General features: G+C 36.8%; 1 protein-coding gene across 2 annotated transcripts in view; it reads left to right on the top strand.

Annotated features, from left to right (window-relative positions):
• Window positions 1-25,368, top strand: part of Stum (mechanosensory transduction mediator stumble) — a 46,334-nt gene that overhangs the window by 5,103 nt on the left and 15,863 nt on the right. For both annotated transcript variants that reach the window (XM_076766256.1, XM_076766255.1), the window contains exons 2-4: window positions 11,911-11,972; window positions 12,448-12,829; window positions 14,365-16,114. In XM_076766256.1, coding sequence (XP_076622371.1) covers window positions 12,466-12,829; window positions 14,365-16,114 — 2,114 coding nt within the window. In that variant the 5' untranslated portion in view covers window positions 11,911-11,972; window positions 12,448-12,465. The remainder of the gene's footprint in view (window positions 1-11,910; window positions 11,973-12,447; window positions 12,830-14,364; window positions 16,115-25,368) is intronic.

Genomic DNA, 25,368 nt, shown 5'->3' with positions numbered 1-25,368 from the left:
GCAGACGTCCGGGAACGCTCGCGAGGAAGGTGATCGATGGATCCAGATCACGGCGCGTAGATCTCCTGAACCCAGGACGTTTTAAACATTCGTAAAGGTCGCTTACTCTTTAGAAGCTCTGGTATATTTAAAAGAAAATTATTGTTTGTGTAACGAACAATATTTTCAACCCTAATTGCAAAAAGTATTATTGCACTTTGTCGAGGATTCACTAGTCAAAGTTCAGTACATTCAGTAGATCTGGTATATTTAAAAAAAATGATTTTTTATGTACTAAACAATATTTTCGATACTAATTGCGAAACATATTATTTCATGTTGTCAAGGATCCGCTGGTCGAAGTTATTCAATAGATCTGGTATATTTAGAAAAAAATTGTAATTGTAAAAAATATTATTGCATTTAATCGTTTGAAAAGTCACACCTAAGGTTATATAGGTAATTTAAATTTGTCCGAATTGGTTAAACGAAAATAAATAATTGTGAAGATTTGTGTATGCAAAACACGACGATGTGATCTTAATATTTGTTGGTCTTATCGAACGGAGAATAAATTAAATTATTTTTTATCTTTCAATCTTTTTTAGGAAAATTCTAACATAATTAAAGGCTATAACAAAATAATTGAGCAAAGATAGGCGTCGCTTCTGTTTACAGTATAAAGTTTACAAAAATAAAACGTGTCATTGTGATGACTAAATGAATCGATACGTCCCAAATTAAAAAGAAAATAAATGGATTGTTGTGAAAAATGATTAGAAAGATGACCGGCGACAGTGGTTGCTGGTTGAATTTTCAAACTTACGATTCTTAAAATACTTGGAACAAATTACTACTTGTAAAGCTTTAAATAAGTTTGACGCCATTGAAACATTAAATATTTCTATTTTTCACGCTATAATTAGAACAAATTTCGAGGACACTCGTAGATATGGAAAACTTGCGTGGCAGTCGACGCGTTAATAGCGTCGTATCTAAAACAGAATCTTGTAGATAAGCTTAATCGGTTAGTTCAACTAACAGATACAAAACAAAATGGAGGAATATTGTTTTTTGCATTGTAACTGTTAGCGTTTACAAATAACGTACTGATTATGAGAGAAAATTTCTTATCTAGTTTTGATATGTAGATATGAAAATTCTATAAATGCGAGGGTCGGATCGAAAGGCCCAGCTGGCCCCTTCTCTGGCAGGGCCTGTGGTTGATGATTCAATCGTGGAAATGTTGCGCGCGCGAACAGCGGTCTCCGCGGACGGATTTGAATCAGATCGATAAAAGTCCAACTGTTCCACTTAAGGAGGAAAAATCCTACGGAATTTCCTTGTTTCTTAGCCCGATAAAGCCTCGTGTCCGACAATTTTCTAGCGGACTTTATTTTAGATACCAAATCAAGCGTACTTCATCGTTGTTAAAAGCTAGTTCCGTTTCGGGTAACTATGAAATAGATTACTGTTACAATTTGTTATACTCTATAGCATAATGCATCCAATAAAAGCCCAATGCAAACAATTTCTATTTTCGTATCTTCTTTCGGGGACATTTACTAATCGATAAGAAATAATTCCTTGTTCGAAGGATGAAACGAAATTCATCTAATAGAGGATTAAATTGTTTATTGGTGGCCATGTAAATATTACATAAATTCTATTCAATAAACAAGAGAATAGAATTATAATGCGCCACATAATTTCTTATTTGACAGATAAAATACATGGTGAAATTGTTTATCGAAGGCCACGTGAATATTACATAAATTATCTCGAATATTTTTCCTTACGATTCTCACCGTTCTTGGAAAATTGATCATAATCTTATCTTTCATAAATCTCCAAAGAAAGGATCTAGAGACGTAATATTAGGCAAAATAGGAGGCCACGCAAAAGACGCATCATGTCCTAATCATCTGTTATTAAATTTGCTATTTAGATGTGGATCAAATTATTGTTCTTTTATTAAGGATAAAATAAAACTTCTAGAAAAATATTTTCTAAAATACTATAACAAATTGTACTTGTTAATGCATCATCAAACAAGCATCTAATAATTACAATATCCATGATGTCAAACCAAAGTTTCGACGCCATCGATATTGGAACACTATTGTTCCCTTCTAATGAGGATTCTCAGGTGATCAATAATGTAAATTATGTCTATTAATGTGGCCATTGTTGGTCAATGTTGTAAATAGACTTGGAATATTACAGTGGTTTCTGTGTTAAGCTATTGCGAGGAAAATGGAATTAAACGTGAAATACAATATACATAGGAAGCTAAGAAACGCTCATATTAAAATTAAGCACTGTTATAAACGTAGACGAATAATTTAATTAGAAAAAAATATTTTATTCTTATATCTAGGGCTATAGTAATAATAATTGCACGTTTTATGTTATATATAAGTATGTTTGTAGTCCATTAAAAATTTAAATATTTATTCAGAAGTTTTTGACCCTTGTTAAGGTCTTTTTCAGTAAAAAAAATTAATCTATAATAATTTATATAAATGTATAGGTAAAAAGTAGCTGTAAAAAATTGTATATTCCCAAACACTTCATGTTGAAGAAATTACAGTTATAGTTAAAATCGATGGATATAAAAATGAAGTTTAAAAAACTGTTTCTATCAGTTATAAAACCAAATAAAAATTTCAATCTAAATAAAAATTCACGCGCAAAACAAAATTACAGTTTTAATCTAGATACAATTTCATGGACAAATTAAACCATGACTTTAATCTAAATTTAAATTCACGTGTGTGTGAGTGTTCCCGCACTATTTTCACTTTATATGACGGCGTTTCAATTTATCTTGCAAAATTATTTTTCGTTTTAAATTTTTAACTGTGAAAAATAGACTAAAAAGTGTTTCAAACAAGTTTTGTTAGAAACGAGTGGAGTATATTCAGAATTGTACAAATTTGTGTGGCATTAAAAATTAAAAGATAGAAAATCAGGAAACTTTGCATTGAAGTTTCAATTTCTCAGATTTTTTGTCATGGATTATTAAGATAAAAATGTAGTAAAACTAAAACATAGTTTCATATGACTGATTACTGAATAAAGTTATATCAAATGTTTACATTTCGGGCTTCTTCATCGATGTCAATGATTTTGATATAAATTTTAGAAGGTATATTTCTTAATATTCTGACGTAAAAAATAAGCGTAGTTTACACTTAATTTTGAAGTTATTGTTGTTACAAATCTATTACAATTAATGCTTATGCACTAGAAGCTGATGATGAATAAATATTGAAATGATGACGAAGAAGCTCCTTATGTAAACATTTACCAAAATAAAACTATTGAAGTAGTAAATTTAATTTGTTAGGGGCACAAGTGCCTTTTGACTTTGTTTCAAAAAACATCCATCACTTAAAATATTCGACATTATCGGCCAACCTAATAATTTTTTCACAAACTCGTACACCTTAGGATCGTGTCAAACGAATTTCGTCCTTTCCGATAATACGTTTTCTCCGACGTTATAATTTTCCAAGATCAATGTTAAATCGACGCTTGTGTAATGGACGTTCTGCCGTGTATCGTTCGATACGTTACTTTTTTGACGTGTCCGCGAAACCACAGAAATTAATATACATGCACACGCTTGTATTTCGCTTTTGATCGATGACAATTGTCAAGGAACACGATGCCTTGGCGCGACTCGCCGTGGAGACGTTTGAATTAAAGCAACGACAACGACTCGGCACGCGAGAAGTTTTGTTACTGGTCTCGAGTGGACGGAAAATATGTGTGTTGATCGCTTCCGTGTAATAAAAAACGAAAAGAGAGAAAGAAAGAAGAAAAACCGTATGACCATATAATCTTGACTACGCCGAAATTTATCGTTCCAAATTAACTGCAATCGCGTCGCTTTGAAGTTATGGTCAGAACGATACAGCGCGACGGTAAGCGTTTGCGTTCCGTCGTCTCGAAATAACCATTCGCAATGGAACAATGCGCATAGAATTTCGATCGTATCGAGATTCGCCCTGATTCGGCCGTAATTTTTATTACCGTTTGATTACATATCGACGCTGCCTTTTGAAATTCCAAGGAATTTCGCGATCGATGAAGAGAAACTTTAACGTTACGCTTAAAATTCAATTATTATTCTTCAACGTTCGAATAAAAAGAATATGGCTGTTCCATATTCTTTCTCTCTATGTTCCATTGTTAAATAAATCTTATTTTTATGTTATTTACATGTGCAAACTCAGGATTCTGCGTAAAAAGTGAAATTAAGCTATAATGGCTTGGTAGTGATACTTTAACCATTTGGATATCGTTTTTGATCTTTTCTCTCTTAACAATAGCTTGTTTGAAACTAATATTTAGTCGTTTATTTATGATATCGACAAGTGTACTCTTTAGTATTTAATTATTAATTATTTTGAATTGTTCTGGTTGAAGTAAAATTTCTTCTGCAGAGAATGCATGCAAACAAGGCTACGAATTTGCCTCCATTTTGCGCCAGCTTAATGCTCCGATGGCTGACGAGGCGCGTTTAACGAGGCCCAAACTTGAACGATAACCTCTTACAACATTTTCCATGTTCGACATTATTAGTAACAATTAGCTGGCGATGAGGCGCAGGAAAGGATAGTTATCGGTTTAATTAGCTTCTGTTGCGTAAAGTTTGCTTAAGTTGGAGCGTCAACGAAGCCCGAAGAGGAACACGCTTTCTTTTTTTTATACGCTTTAATTAAACTAGTCAGGAGGTTGAATTTTAGCGAATACATTTTACAAACAACGCATGCATAAATTTTTATATTTTAAGAACTTGGATTCGACATAGTTTCGATATAATTTTGGCGCCAAAATATGAATTTATAATCAAGTTACGATGTTTGAGAAATCATTTGATATAAAAAATTCGAACAATAGTGCACGTGCAGAGCGAGACTCGATTCAACAATGATGACGACTTCAAATGATTACAATTCTTTTCGTAAGGCAGAAGACCATAGATCATCACACTTGACATTACTTTTAGCTGCAGTTATGAATTAACTCGCTATAATGTAAGTTTGAAGTTACAAAGATGGATAGTTTGTTATGTTTGATTTCGTTTATTTATCGTGTCATTGTGACTTCAAGTTTACAACATTGATCGAACAGTCTGAATAATAATTGTCAACTCTGAATTACTGTTTGAAACGATCGAAGATACATTCCACGTATGTACACAGCTCCCTTTCTACAATATTTATAATTATAAATACTGTAGTTTCAGTGTAACAGATCGTTACAATAAAATTATTCGTCGATTCAAAAACTATTAATTTATATCTTACGATCAATGTATGCTATTCTCTCGTTACACCAATTTTCTTGCAAAAGTAAATAGAAAATTGAATCACAAGAAAGTCGAGAAATGAAAATTCTGAAATGCATATTCCGAGAGATCTAAACTCCAGGAGGTGGTAAAAATAGCAGTGTCATCGGCGTAGAAAGCCAGACGAGTTATTTGCATTTCTTCGGTGGATCATCGATATAAAAACGCGCTTTCCACGGGCAGGATTTCTTCTTGCACGGTCTGTCACAACGTATTTACAGCGAAATAATAAATCGACCAGCCGGCAACGAGAGTAGAAAACGTGAATCCTCATCCACGAGGATCAACGACCCCGTCTGCGTCGGCTGTATTCATCGGGCAAGGAAGTTCCGCGCGGCGTAACGATCATGTAATACCCGATTATTTCGCGAGGCAGTCGAGCAAGGATCGTCGAATTAATTGTTACGCAAAGCTAAGCGATTCCACGGTTCATCTTACCAGGAACGCTTGCATTAGCAAATGCATTAATTAGCGTCATTTACCTGAGAACGTTTATTATCCATTCCGTTGCGCGTCTCAGGCATCGATAGACGTGTGTCACCTCAGACATAATTTTTCGTTCGCGTTTCCCGAAAAATCATTTTTAATATGTCGTTCGCAAAGTTTGGTTCCAAGCAGAGTTGGCTAAAATTTTATTCGGACAACCGGACAAAACCACTGAAAAATTGTTCAGATTTTGAATCAGAAAGTTTTTAGATAATAGACAGAATCAAGTAGAAATTGCTTGTCTAATTGCTGCAAGAATTAAAGTAAGGAAAAGGGTATAAAAGTGAGACTGAAATTAAAAATAAAAAATAAATTCTGTTATTAGAGACTATTAGAAATATATTTTTTAATTCACCGTCGTATCAAATTTAAATATTATATCCTGCTATCAAAGTATTTTTTTTTACTCCAAGTACTACGTTTGTTTCGTCTGGTTTTGTTCATTATAATAATGAGTTTATATTATATTTCTAAATTATGCTGGATCGAGTAAAATATTTTTCGAAGTTTAATAAACTCCTGGAACAGTTCGATAATGTGCTACGCGGTGAACGTGTATCGTATCTAGGATTACTTGCATAATTTGAATATTTTTCGCGCATGTATGCATATTTTACGTGCCTAAATGTCATATGTTCTTTGCATATCTTGCGCGCATAAACATCTAGAGTCTAATCATTAAAATTAAAAAATGTTCACCGTCGTGATCCAAGTTTTTGTGAAAAATGGATCCCAACAGTTTTCGACCTCTCGCGTTTCTACCGCCTTTTTCGATTTCCGATCGCAATTAGATAGAGTGGGCACGGACGTGGCTGGAAAATCGTCGATCATGTCACGTGCTCCTCGGGCTCGTATCTCATAAAATGGTTTCCACGGTGTCAAGGTCACAGTCGGATCTCTGGAATGATTCTCAGAATTGTGGCGTGCCATTCAACGGAAAAATAATGACTACACTTCGCAACATTTAAAGGTCAAAAATGATTTAGATCGCCCCCACAAGAACTTCGACGTCTCGAAGAATGGGTTAATTTTATTCTGAACTTTATTTTGAGCTCGCTTCATCGGGTATCAAATGAAAAACGATTATTCCTTGGAACTATTCCCATTCGATTTGTGAAAATCGACGTTTCGAGGAATGGGTTAATTTTACTCTGAACTTTATTTTGAGTTCGTTCCATCAGACGTCAAATAAAAAAACGATTATTCTTTGGAATTTTTCTTATTCGATCTGTGGAAATCGTTTCTTTTTTTAGGCAAGTATCGATCTTTTAAATTGATTTCTTTTTCGCAATTCGTTTGACAGTGATTAGTTGTTACAAACAGGTACGAAATACTGTAGAAGTTTGATGTTTGCTGCTTAAATTTATAGTTCATGTTATCTATCATAGACATAACTTTTTTGACCAAGCAGACCATACAATTTTTAACTAAAAGAAGGGTTAATGGTTCCAAAGTTCATAAGAAAAAAGATTTTTCAACGTGTAGATTTTTTAGGGAATCGATTCGAACTGCTTCGACTCGAAATCGTTTTCAGAATTTATTTTTCCTACAGGAATCGAAAATCCTCAGTTTCGAGTCGTTGAATTTTTATTCGTTCGCCCCAGTTAGTGGCTCGACCCGTCGAGCGGATTTTCCATTAACAATTTAAGGAACCTAATTGCCGGAAACGATCTTGCATACGCCTCGATGTTGTTTTGCAGTTGAGCCGCGCTTTACGAAGCGATCGCGTTACAGTTTGCGCGAATAGTTCTCAGCATCGGAAGTTTCTGGGATCTAAAATCTACTTTGGATCACGCTCGATGCTAAAACGGTAGAAATTTCTATGCTTTCAAATAAATTAAATAAATTCTTTTTTATTTGGAAAAATTTTAACGAGCTTTCGTTACGTTTAACGTTGGATAATTTTGACTCGTCAGTGACGCACAGTGTCAGAATAATGTGAAATCGTGGGGGGTGTAGTGAAATTTTAATGTGTGATTCGTGGCACCGGTATTCATCGTGTCAGATCACGTGTTTGTTCATGTAAGGGTACACTTTCCGTAATTACCTTAGCGTGCTATCAAAATCACTCAAAATGGAACGTATTTATAATATTAAAGGGTGTATAATATTATAGATCAAAATTGGGGCTGCAGATTAACTACCCTTCGTGTTCCTCCGATCTGATCCTATTTCAAAATTTGATATTCAAAATTCTTCGTTACGTGTACTGTGTAAGACCAAGTTTTAATTGATTAACCACCTTATCAGCATTGATCTTGTTTCCTTTTTTTTGAACTGAACTTTTCTTTAAATTTTGGAATTTTCTGATTAATACAATGTACTACGCATATTTATTAGTCTTTGAGACTTATTTTATGATAGAATGTGGTATCTGCCTATTGACATTGTATTTATTTGTTTGAAATATTGATATGTCTATTTTCATGGCAAATTATGTTAAAAACAATTAAAGCACAAGTGCTGTTGAAAACATTTTAAATTCAAATAATGAAAGGGGAAACGAAATAGTAGAAAATAATTATCCTTTAACAGTTTGTATAACAGAAATTTCATCATTGCCAACGTTTTAAGCACTAATTATTAGCTCTTATAGAAAAATAGCATCTTCAAAACAAAAAATTAAACAAGCAGGTATTAATTCTAATAAAATTTATCTCACAATCAATAATTCACACTGAAGATAATTCTACTATTTATATTAATGAAGAAGACTACTTTTGCTTACTTTGCAATTAATCGTAAATAGAATGCATAAAATATAAAACATGGGCTCATGAAAGTTGTGGAGACGTATTGAAAAGAACAAACATTTATTATTAACCCTGCTGTGTTAAATAGCCATAAATATATTTCTAATTGTTGTTTTATGTTAAATACTTTCTATTTAATCACTGTTAAAGTACAGTTTAACATGTATTACAAACTAATTGCGTTAAATACGTTATTTCTTAGACATTGTACGTTGTATGGTTTTTTAGATCTGATTCAAATAATCAACAGATACGATTTAGGAGATGGGTTAGCATAATCATAATCTTTCATTAATTATTCATTTGTTTTGAAGCATTTAAACTTGGGATTTCAATCTTTGGGTTAAATACAAGATATTTTATGAAATTAATAAATGAAATACCCAAAATTTGAATGTTATTCGAAAAAGGGGTGGTTATTTTAATAAAGTAAATATGGGTTTAAGTCTTCTTATAAATTATACAGAGTTAGGAAAATTTTATTCGCGAACAACGAATATAAATTGTATTTTTATTACTTTGTTCTCTATCGATTTAAAAAATCCACTAAATTCTAATCTACAAACAAATTTACAAACGAAACGTAAAGGAAAGTTAATTCACGAACGAATACAAAATTTTTATTTGTCATTCGTGAATAAAATTTGTAATTTTTTTAAACTTTAATAGTAGTAAAACATTTGTGACGTGATTTTACTCGATTGCTTTCAAACTTTTGAACGCTAGCGTAAGCGTCACAATGGGTCGTGTTTTCCGGTTCGATCATCCGTCGATCGATTGTTAGACGCTTCTTCCGAATAATCGAGCTTGAAAAAAGTCGTTTAAAGTCGTTCAAGAGCTAATATCAAACTCCCCCTCCCCACCCAAGCGACGTATCCAGTTCACCGAGAGACTGTTTCGAAGAAGATCGGTAAAACTGTGTTATTCCATGCATCGTCTCTTACTTTCTTGATGCAGCGCGTTCCGTTGGGGGACAGATTTCTAGAAAGCGTGCAACGATCCTCTGGAAACGCCACTACGGCATCGCAGTTCGCAAATCGCGCCACCATTGGCCTGTCCATTAATTCGAAAACAAGCAGTCGTCGTAAATCAACGCGTCGCCCGTACGTGGAGCATCGTCGATTACGTTTCGAGGACGAGGTCGTTCATGTTCGTCCAAGCTCGAATCTTCCCTCTGACGAGCCTGCCAGTAGCTGACGTTTCCAGTGACGGTCACAGGAATGTCGTTGGACGCGACGCAGCTTTTCCGTCGAGGGCCGTCTACTTGGAAAAAGTCGACACGATGTATCGGGATCGTCACCTCCGGATGGCGTCTGCGTTGCTATTATTCCAGTGATTATCTTTCATTTATTTTCACCGACTATCGTAGTCCGGATAATCCTCTATTCTACTTCAGTAAGTCGAGTAAAATTTTTCTTCGGAAAACGGAGACAGGGTTGGGATTATCTAGTTATGGTGTCTTGAACTTTAGAGCGAGATCGTTGTGAGTCATTGGAAAACTTCGTCGGTGTTTGCGGAGCTGACGGTTGCACGAATTTCGTGAAGTGCCTTTTGTGAAAACGATGAGTAACTTGATAAGAGTGGCTGCGTAATTCTATTGGGAAACGGAGGTAAAAATGTATTAGTGTGCTTGTGATTCGTATGGGTTTGTTCTTGACAAGTTGATTCGGTTGTCGAAGGAACGGAATATAATAATAAGATTTCATTAACCTATTTTATGTTACACTTCGCCTACAACCATTTGCATCGAAAATGTACGATGTTCAACGGTAAAACTAACGTTTTATAATGAGCGTATCAGCGTGACGAGATTAAAACCTAGTGTCTTGAAGAGTATGATGGCGAAAACCACACTTAGGAACTAAAGAAACAAGAGAGATCTCTAAAAATTAATGAAAAGAGAGGGTTAAATTCTGAAGAAGAGAACTGGATGTCTTTTTACTTTTAAAACAAGGTTCATCGAGGAAAAGAAGACATTGTTAAAAAAAAACAATTACCTAGGCGTAGTCAAAATTCAACTTTTTGCTAATCAGATTCATCGTTTGTCTAAAATACTGCTTTCTCAAGTTTTCGCAATAAAAATAAAATTGAATTTACCGTTAAAATATTCCAACTCTATGGAATACAAAGACGTACATATGGAATATTACATATGGAATTCATAATTATGCACGAGTATAGTACGAGAACCGCGCCACTGATGGTAATTTTATATATTCATATAACAATTGTGAAAATTTGTAGGGGTCGTCAATTACATTTACTAAATGTTAGCGTATGTTTGGTGGAGAATATGGCGGTGGAAAAAGTGACTCCAACGACAAACGTGATGAGTATAGTTTGCATAAGATTGAATTTGAAGCGCAGAACCTTTGTTTAATTTATAAAAACCTTAGTTTCTAGAAAACACTTAACAATTTCGAAACAAGAACAATTTTTAAGGTTCTGAACAGAAGGAGGAGCTTTCCGGAAGAAGAAGAATTTCTGACCACGAGGCAAGGCGTTCTAACTGTCGTGGATCGTCCCTTCCTGTTCAGCGTTTCATACCGTTTTGAATGTCGACGTAAAAAAAAAAAATAGAAAATAGTGTTCGATCCAGGGGAGGGAAGGTAGAAAATGTAGTTCAGCAGCGTCACGGTATGGCGGTAATAAGCATAGCGCGCGTAGCGAGACCGACGCGATTGGGCCGAGCATTCCCGCGTATGAGAGCGTGAATAAAATGCGTACCCCGAGACTGGCTGTCCGCTCAACGAAGCCCAGCAGAAGCAGAATGAATAATCGCAACAGTCGACGAATAATTACGTTGTTCCACGCGGCTCTGTTAATTGCCAGACCCGGCCACGGGCGAATCTACTCGTTGATCTTCGACCGGAAGAGGAGCAAGGAGCACAATGAACTAGACACAGTCGGAGCCAGCTATTTCAAGGACCGTTTCGCGATCGAATTTCCGGAAACGCGCCTTTTTCTCTCGCGTATCGCGCTGAATGGAGGGCGTTAAAAATGTCGTGTTAATCACAGAGGAACGATCTAATTTGATTTAGCACGCTCGACGGTGGTCCCTAAGAAACAGAAAACTAGGTCCTCCGTATTTGTTCTATCATTCGATAATCGTTACGTAAATGATGTATCGATGTGTCAGTGTTCTTTTTGTTTTTAACGCAGAATCGGTAAGCGTGGTTTAGAGATTTTGCGATTGTTGTTGTCCGTTCGCTAAGCCATAACGTGCTAAGTAGACGTTTATCTGAAAATCTAAGCAATTCATATTTTATCGATTATTTTTTTATTGTTCTCGTGTGTTGTTTTCAGCCGAGTATTCTCCGTGTGTTTCAGGTGAGAGCGACAACGGATCTCGGCGTCCTCCGCATCCTGGTGGTCTGCATGAAGGACTCGAGGTACTATATTTTTTTGGAAAATTACATGGGTCATTCTAATCTAGATAGCATTTTTGGAATTTTGAAATAAGAGAACTATGACATTTCGATAATTATTTAGAATATATTGCTAGGGACATTATATATTAAACAAGTACGGAAAAAGTATTGTACACAAATATTTTACAAATACTTTTGTCAGTTTCCACATATGAAAGTACACGGCTAGTACAGAGATTAGGTTACCGAACATTCATCCTCAATGAATACATTTCCCCCTCTACAGTCGTTTCTTATCTCTGCTCTCAGCTTTTGCGAAACAAAGAGCATAGATCTGACTAAGCGTGATAGTGGGGGTTGGAAGGTTGGGGGTCGTAGGTACGCTCGAAAGCGAAGGAGCCTAATTCAGTTCTTCCGCGATTACCGTTTGGGGAAGCGATTGCGGGTTTTGAAAATCTTCCGCCTCGACCACAGACACGGTTCGTTCACTTTGCAGCTTCGGGGCCTCGAAAGGATGAGGCGGATCGACGACGGCCATGTTCCACGACCGCCTCCGTTCAGGGTGCTCGCGGCACCCGATGGGAATTATTTGGCACCCCCCACGATACCGCCGCCCCCGCCGCGTGCACCCGAGCCCTACAAGATCGCGCCATCCTCCACGTCGTCCTCTAGGGCCCACAGACGGTCCAGCTTCGTGATAATCGCGGACTCGAGGCCGGTGTCGCCTGAGTCGAGGAGCCCGTCGCCGACATTGGCCACCGGCAGAGTTTCGCCATTTCGAGGACGCGGATTCAAGGGACCGCCACCAAGATCGAGGTCGAGGCCACAGTCCCCGGAACACACCGATGGACGGAAAAGAGGTCGAAACGATCGTCGAGGTAACATTTTATGTCAGTACTTTTCAAACTGGGGGGCGCACGATTCCTTAGAAACTTCCTAGATTCATAAAAAATAGTAATATGTCGGTCAACTTACTCTTGAGTCTTCCTCTAGCACCTCCTTGTACTTTCAATATTTTTTTTTTTGCAATACTAGGTCATCCCACAATTTTGTACTATAAAAAAAGTCGGTCAATTTATCTCTGAATATTTCTCTAACACCCCATTGTTCTTTGAATACTTTTTTTGCAATAGTAGGTCACCCTACAATTTTGTACTATAACAAAATTTAAAACAATATTTTAAAATAAAAACAATGTTCAACATTGTTGAAGGCTTATAATACTTTAGGGTATTTAGTGATATTTGTGAGTCTTATAAGATAATAGAATATTATTAAGGGGGTATTCTAATATGAAATGCATTTTTTTAACTGTCGTTGATAGCAAACATGGCTCGATTTAAACGTATAATCTTGTTCCTTTATTGGACTAAAATGCAAAAGCATTTCAATCATTACTGCAGTTTGAATTTCAAGAGTTCGATTATTGGGACAGCATGGAACGTTTTAATTAAAATAATTTTATTAAAATAGAAGGATATTAGATTTATTTATTTCAGCAAATTAAACATGGGAATCAAACCTTGTACGAAGAAAAATAAATTATTTTACTTAATATTTGAGAGATTAAATATTTAATTTTTCAAAAATTAATAATTACTAAACTATTTTTCAGTCAAAAGCGATAAGGGTGAAATATCCGTACAATATTCGTTTGACTAATCTTCGAATCCAAACACGATGCGCTTATAAACATGGTTAGTGTGGTCGAAATTATTGCTACATAAACTAATATTAGTTTCACCGTCGAAGTGAACGTGGCAAGTAACCATAACGATAAAATTTAGTAATAGGGAAAAGCGAGATACGGTCTTGTGACGAATGCGTTTTTACAAACATTTATAACGAAAAAATATCTAAATCGAAATTGTCGAGTCGTATATTTTGGAAATTCGGTAAGAAGCTCGAAGAAACTGTCAGCTTTAATGTGAAACATAAACGATTCATTCCCAGAATTTCATCCTTATCAATTTTATCGATGGTTTTCGAACAAAGTAAATAGAAATAATAAATTTTTTCAAACGACTTCTCCATCTTACCGCAAGCATATACATATGCAGTGAATTTTCAAATTTGAATGTTTTATTTCATAAAGAATCATCTCCCTTGTAGATAGATAAACTTGTTTTACACGTCATAATACGTAAATATCTTTGTCTAATCTTTACGACAGTTAACGTGGAAAAGTTTGTAAAAGTCTAAGGATAAGAAATATCAACAAAAACGTACTGGAATGAAAATCATTGTATTATTCTACAAGGCTCACAGATATCATCAATCGTATAAAACTATGACCAAGTGCTCGATTACTAGGGACAGTTATCTTCTACAAAAATATTCAGTCCCCGTTTCTTAAAATAATCGAGGTACCAACGTACCAATATCTTCTCGCGCGTCCAACTGCGATTTCCAGTTTCAGTATCGCAGCAGAGCAGCCCAAGAAGAAGTCTCATACCGCAGCCAACTCGACAGCGCTCGACGTCCCTCAGCAAATCGAACGAGCACCTCTCGTCGCCGAGGGTCGGTCGCCGCGCGGACTCGCGAACCCGTTTGAACGTCACCGACTCGAGGAATCGCCTGAACGCGTCTGGGAACAGCAACAGCGTCACGAACCTGGTCACACGTCGACAAACCACGAGGACACCCAGCAAACTCTCGCCCATCCAGGGTACTCCGACGAAGCCAGACAAAACGCCGCAATTCGTGCGGAGAGACAGGTCCAAGGAAGTGGCGAGGTCGTCGACGACCAAGCTGCAAAAGGTCGCCGCGTCTCCGTCGAAAAATCTGAGGAACGCGAAGAGACCGAACCAGAAGGAAACGACGTCGAGCAGAACGTCAAGCAAGGAACGCGTGACGTCTCCGTCGAAGATCCCTTTGAAGACGAACAAGATCGGCACGAATTCCTTGAACCCGGCCAGGTTCATCACAATTTCCAATCAGCCCAACGAGAAAAGCAGAAAGGCGGGCGACAAGGGGTCCAAGGCGAACGAGTCCAATCAGACTGGCAAACAATCGGAAACGGGCTCGAAGGAGTCTCAGAACTCGTCGAGCTCGGATCGCGTGGGCAATCTGCACTTGATCGATCTGTTGAAACAATCTTCCGGCGCTACCGGCACGTCCAGCGTGGTGAACACGACGGCCACGACGGCCGTGCAGCCGCTGCACATAGACGCGAACGCTGTTCCTTCGGAGAAAGATGCTTCCGAGAGAAGAAACCCATCCGAGAGGACGAAGAACAAATCCTCCGATCCTAACAGCAAAGCTTCCAACCCTTCGAACGACGATTCGGTTGCTAGACAGGCGCAAAACGGTCAACCTGTCGGCGACGATCAGCGTTCGACGAACCAGGTCTCCAGGTCTAGCAAGCCTGGTAACAATTATGCTAAAACGAAGGGTGGAACGGACAGCAGGAACGATTCGCCGATCCCAGAGGTTGTTGGCGGCCATTCGAAGAGCAACAGCGTCGGTCAATCCGTAAAGAGCCTCAACAAAGCGAACGGAGCTGCGAACAACACCGGTTCGGCCACGCAGCAGCGTTCGAACAGGAACCAGAACGCAATCAACGATCAGAACGCGAAGAGTTCCAAGTACAACGATCAAAAGTCTGAGGATTCGTCTGCATTGCAATCCGTTTCGATGAGCAACACGACGAGGACCAACGACGTCGAAGCGGCGAACGATTCCGTGAGGAACTCTGCGAACACCGACACGCAGAGATCGATGACCAGTGCTACAACGAAACAGGAAGACGCGAAAATTGTTTCGAAATCGACCACAGAGTCGGAGACGAAGGTTCCCGTGAACGCTACTACGGGGAACGTTGCGACGAACGCGGTCGTTGCCGATCAATCGACGACCGTCGCGAAGACGAACAACGTGTCCACCATGATTGGTGCAGTGAACGGCTCGAAGAACGTGAACAGCGCCGAGGTGAAACCACGGCAAGTTAATCATGGAAGTGGTACGTCCTTGAAATCGTCTGCGGGAATGTCGGTCGATTCGATCGAAAGCGTGAGGTCCACCGATACCGGGGTGAGCGTGGACACTGTTAGGGGTGTGTCCTCGCCGAGGGAGAAGACGGGGATGCACGTGGTGAAACGACCACAAGAAATCGAGACTCTCAGCGGGAACGTGGTGCACCTGGAACAGAACGGCGAGCCAGCGTGAGTATACATTTGTTGTTCTAATAGGTTGTTTGGGAGTCGATGGGACTATATTGAGAAATTTTATAAATTTCTTGGCGAAAACAAAATTTTTCAAATCGTTCTAAAAAAATTATTTTTAGTTGTAGGAGTCAATTAAAATTATTTTTGGTCAATAGACATACCCTTGAAATCCTAACCATTTTCGAGAAAAAAATTCCTTATCGAAAGTATAATTTCAGGCTAGAAATGTCACTCGAAAATTTCTTGCGTATCTTTAAAATGTCATAACTTCTGAACGGATTGGAGAATTTTAATGTTTAAAAAAGCAAATAGCGCGTATTTTAGTGCAGAATATGTGAAAATTCTAAAAATATTGAAAAAGTTTTTTCTTGATCCCGTAAAGTTAGCAAAACTCCATAAATATGGTCCAATTTTCAAACAGCCATAACTCCTGCAATAGTGAATATATTTCAAGGAAACTTTTTTCTGAAGTAGGGCTCATGGGTACCTACAAAAAAGTATTAGACAACTTTTCTATAGGGCGTCAAACAAAATTACTAAACATCAAAAATGAATTTCTAAGAAAAATCGACAGGGGGTAGGTGTCTAAATTTTTCGACGAAAAAAAAAATTTTTAATTAATTCTGAAAAAATTATTTTCGGTTGCGGGGGTCAATTAGAATCATTTTTGGTGAATACACATACTTCCGAAATCCTATCCACTTTCGAGAAAAAAATTCTTTACCGAAAATCTAATGTGAGGCTAGAAATGCTTCCCCGAAATTTTATTTCTACTTACGAAATACTTTTGTTGTTTTTTTATAATATTAAAAAAAACCACTTTTGAATAATATTAAAAAAAAACAAATTCTGAATATTAATTTTAGTTCACATTAGCTAGAAATATGAAATCCAGATAAAATCAACAGCGGAGATTTTAGGCGTTTTAAGTTGTTTTATGCATCATGCGATTTTCCAAGCTCACGAAGTCATATTTGCAAACGTCGCCAGATGTTTATCTACAAGGATTCACGCGCGGGCACTATTTATGTCGTCGGAAGTGACAATAAATCGCATTCGGGTTCGATTTAAATCCGTATTAAAGGACACACGATATACGTTCGCGCAAAACGATCGCGGCGGATCAGAAAATCGAATTATAAAGCGGGGAGGGCGCGACACGAAAGCAGAGCATCATTCTCAATTAAACGAATCACTTTCGCGATGAGTCGACCGCGCACCGAAAAGAATTGCCCGCTGCTTCCGGCCAGGAAAGTTATGAATCCGTGAAATTGCTTCTTTATGAAATCGTTCTCTTCGCCGTGCTTCGGGACCCATTTTTCGTCGAAATTACCCGTCCAGTTGTTTCATTAACAATTTCATGGCGGTGCGCCCCGAACAAACGAAGATGGAGTTTCGAACATTATTATCATGAAACGTAGCATTTTATTCGGAGACTTCGTACGCAAATAAAGTCTTTTCGCGTTCGTGTATCGAAAATTTATATAGAAAAAGAATGTTTCTAAATTTAATTTCTAATAAATTATGCCCTAAGTGCATTCGCTGTCTGAACAAGTATAAACGAGATATCATGCATTTCACGAATTAACGAATAAAAGATAAACAAATTTTGAAAAAAATTACAGACTGAATTATAAAATTAAATTACATTTCGTATTGGAGAAATGAGAAATTATTCGAATGATTGTCTGATCGAATAAACGTCGCAAACAAATCGCTATAGGATGTTGCTATTCATCATCTATTATCCGAATAAAATTTTTCCTATCTCCGGTTTTAAACAGCCAGTGTATCGCCACGTTCGTGAATATCTTGCAACGTGGATCGCGAACGAGCTACATTACTGCGCAGTTATTCATTGTTACGTCCTCTAGCGCTTGGCCACCCTCATAATCCACCCCTGGCGGTCTGTGCTTCCCCTAACTGGGTATTAATTGTTATGCACAAAATTTAATGGAATGCAGGCTGAGGCGATTAGATAGAAATTATCGTGAAACGGTGACTGGACAAGAAGCAAATATTATTCTGTCGTTAAAAGTTTATCAAAGGAATTTACCCGAGTAGGAAGTTGCTATAAAATTACATTCTTATAGGTGGCAACGTGTCTTTAAAAGACTTCTGAATATTCATGAGAGCATTAAAATTCACGAGGAAAAATATTTTCATAGAATACAAAATAAAAGAAACAGCACAATTTTACTTATTTTGGATGCTCAGGAGCCTATTTTTCTTTATTAATATACGAGGGAAAGTTTGTTTAATAACGTTCGACTCCTGTTTTCAAAGTCCCCTTGCAGATTTTAATTATTTAAGTAAAACATTTATGATGTAGATGTTTTACAAAATAAGTAGTGGTTAAATATAAATTATATTCATATTTGTTTTAAGTGTGGATGTATTAAATATTTTTTGGGAATCGTGACCTCTTCGTTTTGGTGCATCGATAAATATAGAACTTTTGCTGGACTCGAACCGGAATCTTTTCGTAATGACGGCCATCGTTTACACGGTACGCCACCTAGGTGCTTGATTTAAGTGAAAAAAATGCAGTTTGAATAAGTAACAAATAAGATTCCATTGAATATTTATTAAATAATACAAGATAAAAAGCTACTTAACACACTTATGTAAAATTTAATTTAGTTTAATATTTATTTAACGATATATCACAGAGATTGAAAAACTACAAATGGCAGCCATCATTATTACCCGCAGACTAATTTTAATACATGAGTATAAAGTTTCATTAAAATTCATTTAAACAAGAAACATTTTGTGTTAAATAGTTATAATGTGTTTTAAAGCGTGCCTTTCCGGTGAACATATTTTTTTAGAAATTTTTCGCGTTTGCAACGCTTTCCCTCCCAGGTAAAAAAAAGACGAACATGAAGCCCGTCGTTGTACGCGTGCAATTAAATTGTTCTACAAGTTCGTGCTGCCGGGAACCATTTCCTACAAGTATCGTAGACAGGGTCGCGCGGAAAACTTGGCTCATCGCGTTAAGATCCAGAGTTCCTTCACCCCGGTTGGCTATAAAGCACCACCCTTGCTGGTGGTCGATGCAACCGAGCTGGGTTTATCGATCCCGCGGAGATTTACATCGACGGAGTTACAGCGGCCTGGCTCAAGGGGATTGCTGGCCAGAATCTCGAATCGCCTCGTTATACGAGCGTCGCTAATTAACTCGAATCGGTAACGAAAAAAACGGAAGAACCGTAAAGAAAAAGAGAACGCTCGGAGCAGCGAAGCGGGCAGACCGTGTCCATCGTTCGCGCCGTCGAGTCCCTATTATTTTTGTTTCTCCCTCTTCCACTCGATCCTTTGTTTGCAAACGGCGCGATAAAATCGACGGAGATCGCCAATGATTAACAATAACTCTGCAAAGGCATAGAAGTTTCGGCATAGAACTGATTGAAAAATAAGGAAGTGTCTACAAAATCGGAAAACTTTCTTAGAAATTGACCTTTAAAAAGAAGTAAAGTTACTTTATTGACAGTTTAACTTTTTATAAATCTAACCCTAAAACTTTGTGAATGTACCTTGTATATTATACAACATTCGGTTGTTTTGATGAGGCTCGTCATCAAGTCTTATACATTAAAATCATTTTTAAAAATTATTTAGGATTAAATCGAATGTTAAGGGGTCAAGTAATTGTCGCTACAGGTGTGCAAAGGAAATCCAATCTTTCGGCCAGCCCTTAGTTAATTCGAAATGGAATCGCCAACGCCTATCGCTAACTCTGAAAATAATCTCGCTGAACTCTGCACGCGCGAGTAATCGGCCCCGGTAGCGCGAACAACTCCGTACGCGCGAGCAAATATTATCGCTTCTATTATTAGTCGTTGGTACGGTTGGCGAACGGGATTTCTCTAAAAACACGGTTGCACGTGCAGACCGTTTCCGGCCAGTGGAACGCAAACACCGGTTCTCGCAATCGATTCGCTCTTGTTTCGCCGTGCGATTAAAATTCCGCCGTTAGACACCTGTCATGACAGTCACTTCTTTCGCGGTTTTTGCCCCGACGACGATTTCGAATCACCGGACACGGTCGTTGTTTCCCGTTTTCCGCGTCGAACGAACGCGGTACCGGGTTCCTTTTTGCTCGCGGAAGCTATCGAGATTCCTCGAGTTCTCCGCAGGTAGCGGTGCACCGAGGAATCATGGATTTTCCGGTGACAAAACGCGATGAAAAGTATTAGGCACGTTTACATCGATTTATATTAACATTCTCAAGAGATAAAGATTGTGTTCGATGATCAGAAAAATTATAGGATTGATTTTTTGGGTATCTTAGTTTCTAGTTTTCTTGTAATTTGTAGAGAGTCATAGATCAGACTTGTACCAATCCAAAAAAGCGAGATCTCATTCATTTGTCGAATTTCGTATTTATGTTTTACATGTTTTCACAATGAAATGAACGTATCTTAATTTGAAATGACGTTAAAGTGCTAAGTTAGATTACACTTCTGGTAGAAAAGAATTATGATTATGCGATTATCTGTCAAAGGATATCGACAAAATATTTTACTTTATTTTAGCGAGGGTGTATACAATTCATAAATTCACGTTATAAATTTGTTTATTCGATTTATATTTGTAGAGCACAAAGCAAAATAAATAACTCTTTCCAGCATAGAATGTAAAAACAAAAATAAACTGGAGATATTTGTGTACCACGATTAATCGTGTCAGTGTTGATCGAAAAATAAACATAGCCCAAATTTATTTAAAGGGAAACGTCAAATTCATAGAAGCTGCTGTATAGAAATAAATGATAAGAGCTACATATGTAGTAAATAATGAAAGGAGTTAAATACTTGGGTAATCTTAAAATGTAAATAGGAAAAAATAAAAATTACGATAATTGAATTTATAGTTAATATGTTTGTAGATTTTATTAAATTGCGGATCGTTGATAATATTATTTTACGAATACAGTTTGCGAGTGATAAAATTTAAAAAAAAAAACGTTCCAAGGTAAATATTTCTTTGAAAATAAAAGTCCAAGCGAACGAAAATGAGAGAATAGTTATTTATAGACTATTTGCTTTAGCGTGTGTATCTAAAATATCACCGTTTATTATATTTATTAAATAATAAAGAACATGTCTGTATTGGAAGATGAGGAATTTCACATCATTTATGTATTTCGGTGTAAATATGTGCTTGTTTTATTTTAGAAGGTGTTCGAAACGATCGCCGTTAATTTCCAATTGACTTTCTCCTGTACAAGTACTTAATAAATCAATATTTATCATGAAATATTTATCACGATATTCCCACAATATCAGAAGACACGCGAGAAAAGATACGCCGTGCATGCATGTACCACAACCACTCCGGAACTTATCGAAAGTGTGAAACAAGCATCCATTCATCATGTTCGAAAGTGTATGAAAGTAATAGTAATCATCTTGAACATCTTCTGCAATAAGATATATAAATATTCATACTGAAAACTGTACAGATTATGTACAGTTTCAATGTCATTTGAAAGTCGATATATCATATATGGTTAAATTTTGTTTTCCACGAGTTGCATTATTATTTTACTAAAAATATATCCCCATTTAAAATAAGTTGATGATCTCGAAGTCTCATAAAAATGACCCTGGAAACAATTTTCACTTATCGAAATATTTGCTTCCTCCTTTTGTGACTCTTTTCCATATATTTAAAACAAATTGATATATGTTTTAAAAGAAACACTATTATTATTGGAAAGAGAGTGTGATTATAATTACAATCCCTGTGTCATAGGATAGTTTTTGAAACTATACGAAATGATCTCTAAAAAAAATGATCCCAGTTAAAATTCTTTGGAGTAGTTGAATATTTTGAAAAACTTGTTTATTTTTTCTACTCTGAAATAATAAAATATCTCAGGTGGTACTTAATGGGTTAAGTACGATATATATTTTTAGAAAAAACAACACTTCAATCCTAAATCAACCTCCACCTTCGAGAGCCTTACCTATGTGCAATTATTTATACTTCAAAGTTCTGTGTGTGCTTAACGCTTTTGAAGACGCACGATGGTTCCAGAAGATTCTTGAATCTCTTCTGCGAACGTGGTGCTCCACTTTTACCAACGTGCACGAATTTCACAGTGATTTCTGTCTGGTATAAAAATAGCACAACGACCCTCGAGTCGTCCTTAGCGGATACCTCTTTCGAGGCTTCAACCCTTGGACGAGAGGGGTGTGAATCGGAAGCGCAAGCGTAGGAAAGAATTAAAGTTAACCCTCGACTGACAGAAGAAATACCTGTAATATAGGCTAACCACCCTCCTTATTTTTGTTGTCAATCGGCGGATTTTCTTTTATCATAAACGACATGTGTTGGATATGTCAATTTGATAACACTAGATTTTTTATTCCAAAAGCTTTAAATTTCCAAAAATACACCTTCTTAGTTTCTTGGAATATCGCAAAATCTTTAAATATACTGCTATATATAATTATTGAAGGATACTTGTTCCACAAAATAATCATAAAATTTACCATTTTTTTCGACGTCTATAGTAGTGTGACCCCTTAAACATATCGCATGTATTTCGATAAAATACACGTTGAAAAAATGGTAAAGTTTATGATTATTTTGTGGAACAAGTATCCTTCAATAATTATATATAGCAGTATATTTAAAGATTCTGCGATGCTCAAATAGTTATTTAGTTTGTACTTTTCAAGATTTAAATCGGGGAATTCGCATCGTTGATAAAACAACAATTGTTATGGGACCACACTACCGTGTAATGATTTTTTATTCAGTAGTTTAATAAATGTAAAAGTATACGTAGACAGGTATTATTAAGTACTGTTGCGCTGTATCTGTTTTAAAATTCTAAGTAACGCAATATACATACAGTAGTTAATCACTTCAGCATGAGTATACGCAACGTGTACGAGGAAGCTTGAAACTGCATCTTGAAAAAGCAAAAAAAATACAATGGTTTCCACTCGATAGGTCGCGTGTCCATGAAAAAACAGAATAGCTTACAAAACTTTCCCTGGTATTAGATTAGAAAATATCAAATTAAAACGTTTTGTACCTCATTATTAATTTTTTAAATAATAAATCTAAATGGACATTTTGACTTTTAACAGATCTTCAAAAAGGCAACAGTGATTTATTTACAAGAGAAATTTGTACGACGAAAGTTGTAAAAATTTTCTAAGAATGAACTCTGTCGAGTTTGAATATTTAATAAACAGAATCGCGTGTAAAATAATTAAGGACACACCATTTAAAACAAAAACATGTTAAAAGTAAGTAAGGTAATTTTTCGAAATTTTTATTATTGCACTTTGTTCTTCTCAAAGTATTCGTCAATTTTTAGTCTAAACATTTTTTCTCAGATTAGTATAAATGTCTAAAGAAGCAATCATTAGGATAAAACCCTGTAAAGCGTTATTTATTATTATATTAACACCGTAAATTCAAAAAATAAACAAAGAAGACAGCATAAATTATAATAATAGTTATATTCCTCGGATAGAGGATGAATAGTCCTTTAAAATAAGTGTTGATTGAAGTCGATAGCGTAATTAGTTCTAGAGATATAACGATTTTTGTTTCAAGTCGATTGCGTGGCTAGTTCCGGAGATATAAGGGTTCGAAGCGTTTGTTTACTTTTCATTGTTTTCATCGTGAGGTCATTGACCGCTCGTGCTGGTAGTAAATAGTAAATTCTTGGAAATACTACGATTTCCTGGTCACGACTCACATGCGAGAGAGAGTTCCAACTCGTTAGACGGAGACAAAGATAGTTGAATTTTTAAAATTAACTCTTCATTTAAATTACAATATTTCCAAAACGGAAAGTCGAATTGACATAAATCGAAAATTATTTCAAAGGGGAAGCTTCGCCGCTTCTAACAGTGATACAATTATGGAGAAAACTCGAAAACCTTTGGAATTGCTCGCGTGTGAAGTTTTAATACTTTCAATACGCGTTACTGAACAATTTATTAAAATATTACATTGGATGGTCGGTCGAGTACTTGTGAGAAAGGTACAGTTTGAGCGTATCCCTCTGTTGGCGAATGTGGAAACTGTCGCCACGACTCTATCCATCGCATCAAACTCACATAAACAGGGCACTTGTATAATCTGTACAATAATTCCATCATCCAGGGGTGGCAATATTTTATTACGAATACCAACTGTTTCAGTTGACATAACAGATATAAAAAGATCTCAAACTTTTATATACACGTAATTATACGTATGTCTCTGTAGATTCGAAAATAAAATTTGCCCAATTTCGATGTGCATCCCCAGGAGTCTACCGTGATATAGGATCGTGGTGGTGGATAATTCGTGTGTAACCGAAAATCGACGTAGTGTCGCTACACGAATTGACCGGTGAGTCGTCGGGATCGCGTGCGGCCAAGGTCGAACCCCTGACCACCACTGTATTTCACTCAGCTGCCAGCCAACTTCTCGTTTCTTTGTGTTGTTCCTCCATCCGGCGTACCTGTTCCGCGTTGCATCGTCCTTTTGCTTCGTCGTCCGGTGTCGGGATCGTTGAATTTTTACGAATCATCGCGATCGAGAGACGATGACGAGGTTGCGTGACGAGGGGTGGCCGGTCGACGAGGTGCTCGGGATGAACTAGCCCTTCGTGTTTGGCCCAGTTTCGTGCGACATTGACGTCAAACTCGACGTTTATAAAACCGTTTACCCTCGCGGGGCTTTTATTTGTTGACGTTTTGCGGCTGGTGTGGCATTGTATCGCTGCACAGGCTCCCGTTACGTTTTCACGTAGTGTGTGGCGGTTTGGTATGGTGTTATGTAGAAGAGTGTCACGGAGAGATCGATCCGCGAAAAGTCGAAGTCGTTACAGTAAGGCCTCGATTCGATGGATTACGAAATTAATGGACGGAATTCGAGGGTTGTATGTCGGTGGATCCCCATGTTGTATGCCAATTTTGGTTCTCTACTGTGTCATTTTCAAATTGGATACTTTTTTGAACATTATTGACGCAATCTAACAATTGGTAGTGTTAATGTCTCGTCGGTTAATATCGAAATAAACATGAAAAATAAGGAACTAAATGATTTTTCTTGCGAACAAAATAAATATATAGTTGTTGAATTGTGTTCGAAAATGTATAATTTGTTTTTTAACGCTATTTTGCGGACACAACTTAAACATTGTCAGTAGTTCTAGCTTATAAAAGTTGAATTTTTTAGTAAAAGGTATTAATTATTTAAAAGTCGATGCTTTACCGTAGTGATAC

The sequence above is a fragment of the Colletes latitarsis genome, chromosome 6 (assembly GCF_051014445.1).
Source record: "Colletes latitarsis isolate SP2378_abdomen chromosome 6, iyColLati1, whole genome shotgun sequence".
Lineage (NCBI taxonomy): Eukaryota > Metazoa > Arthropoda > Insecta > Hymenoptera > Colletidae > Colletes > Colletes latitarsis.
This window is presented reverse-complemented; position numbering and strand designations above follow the sequence as displayed.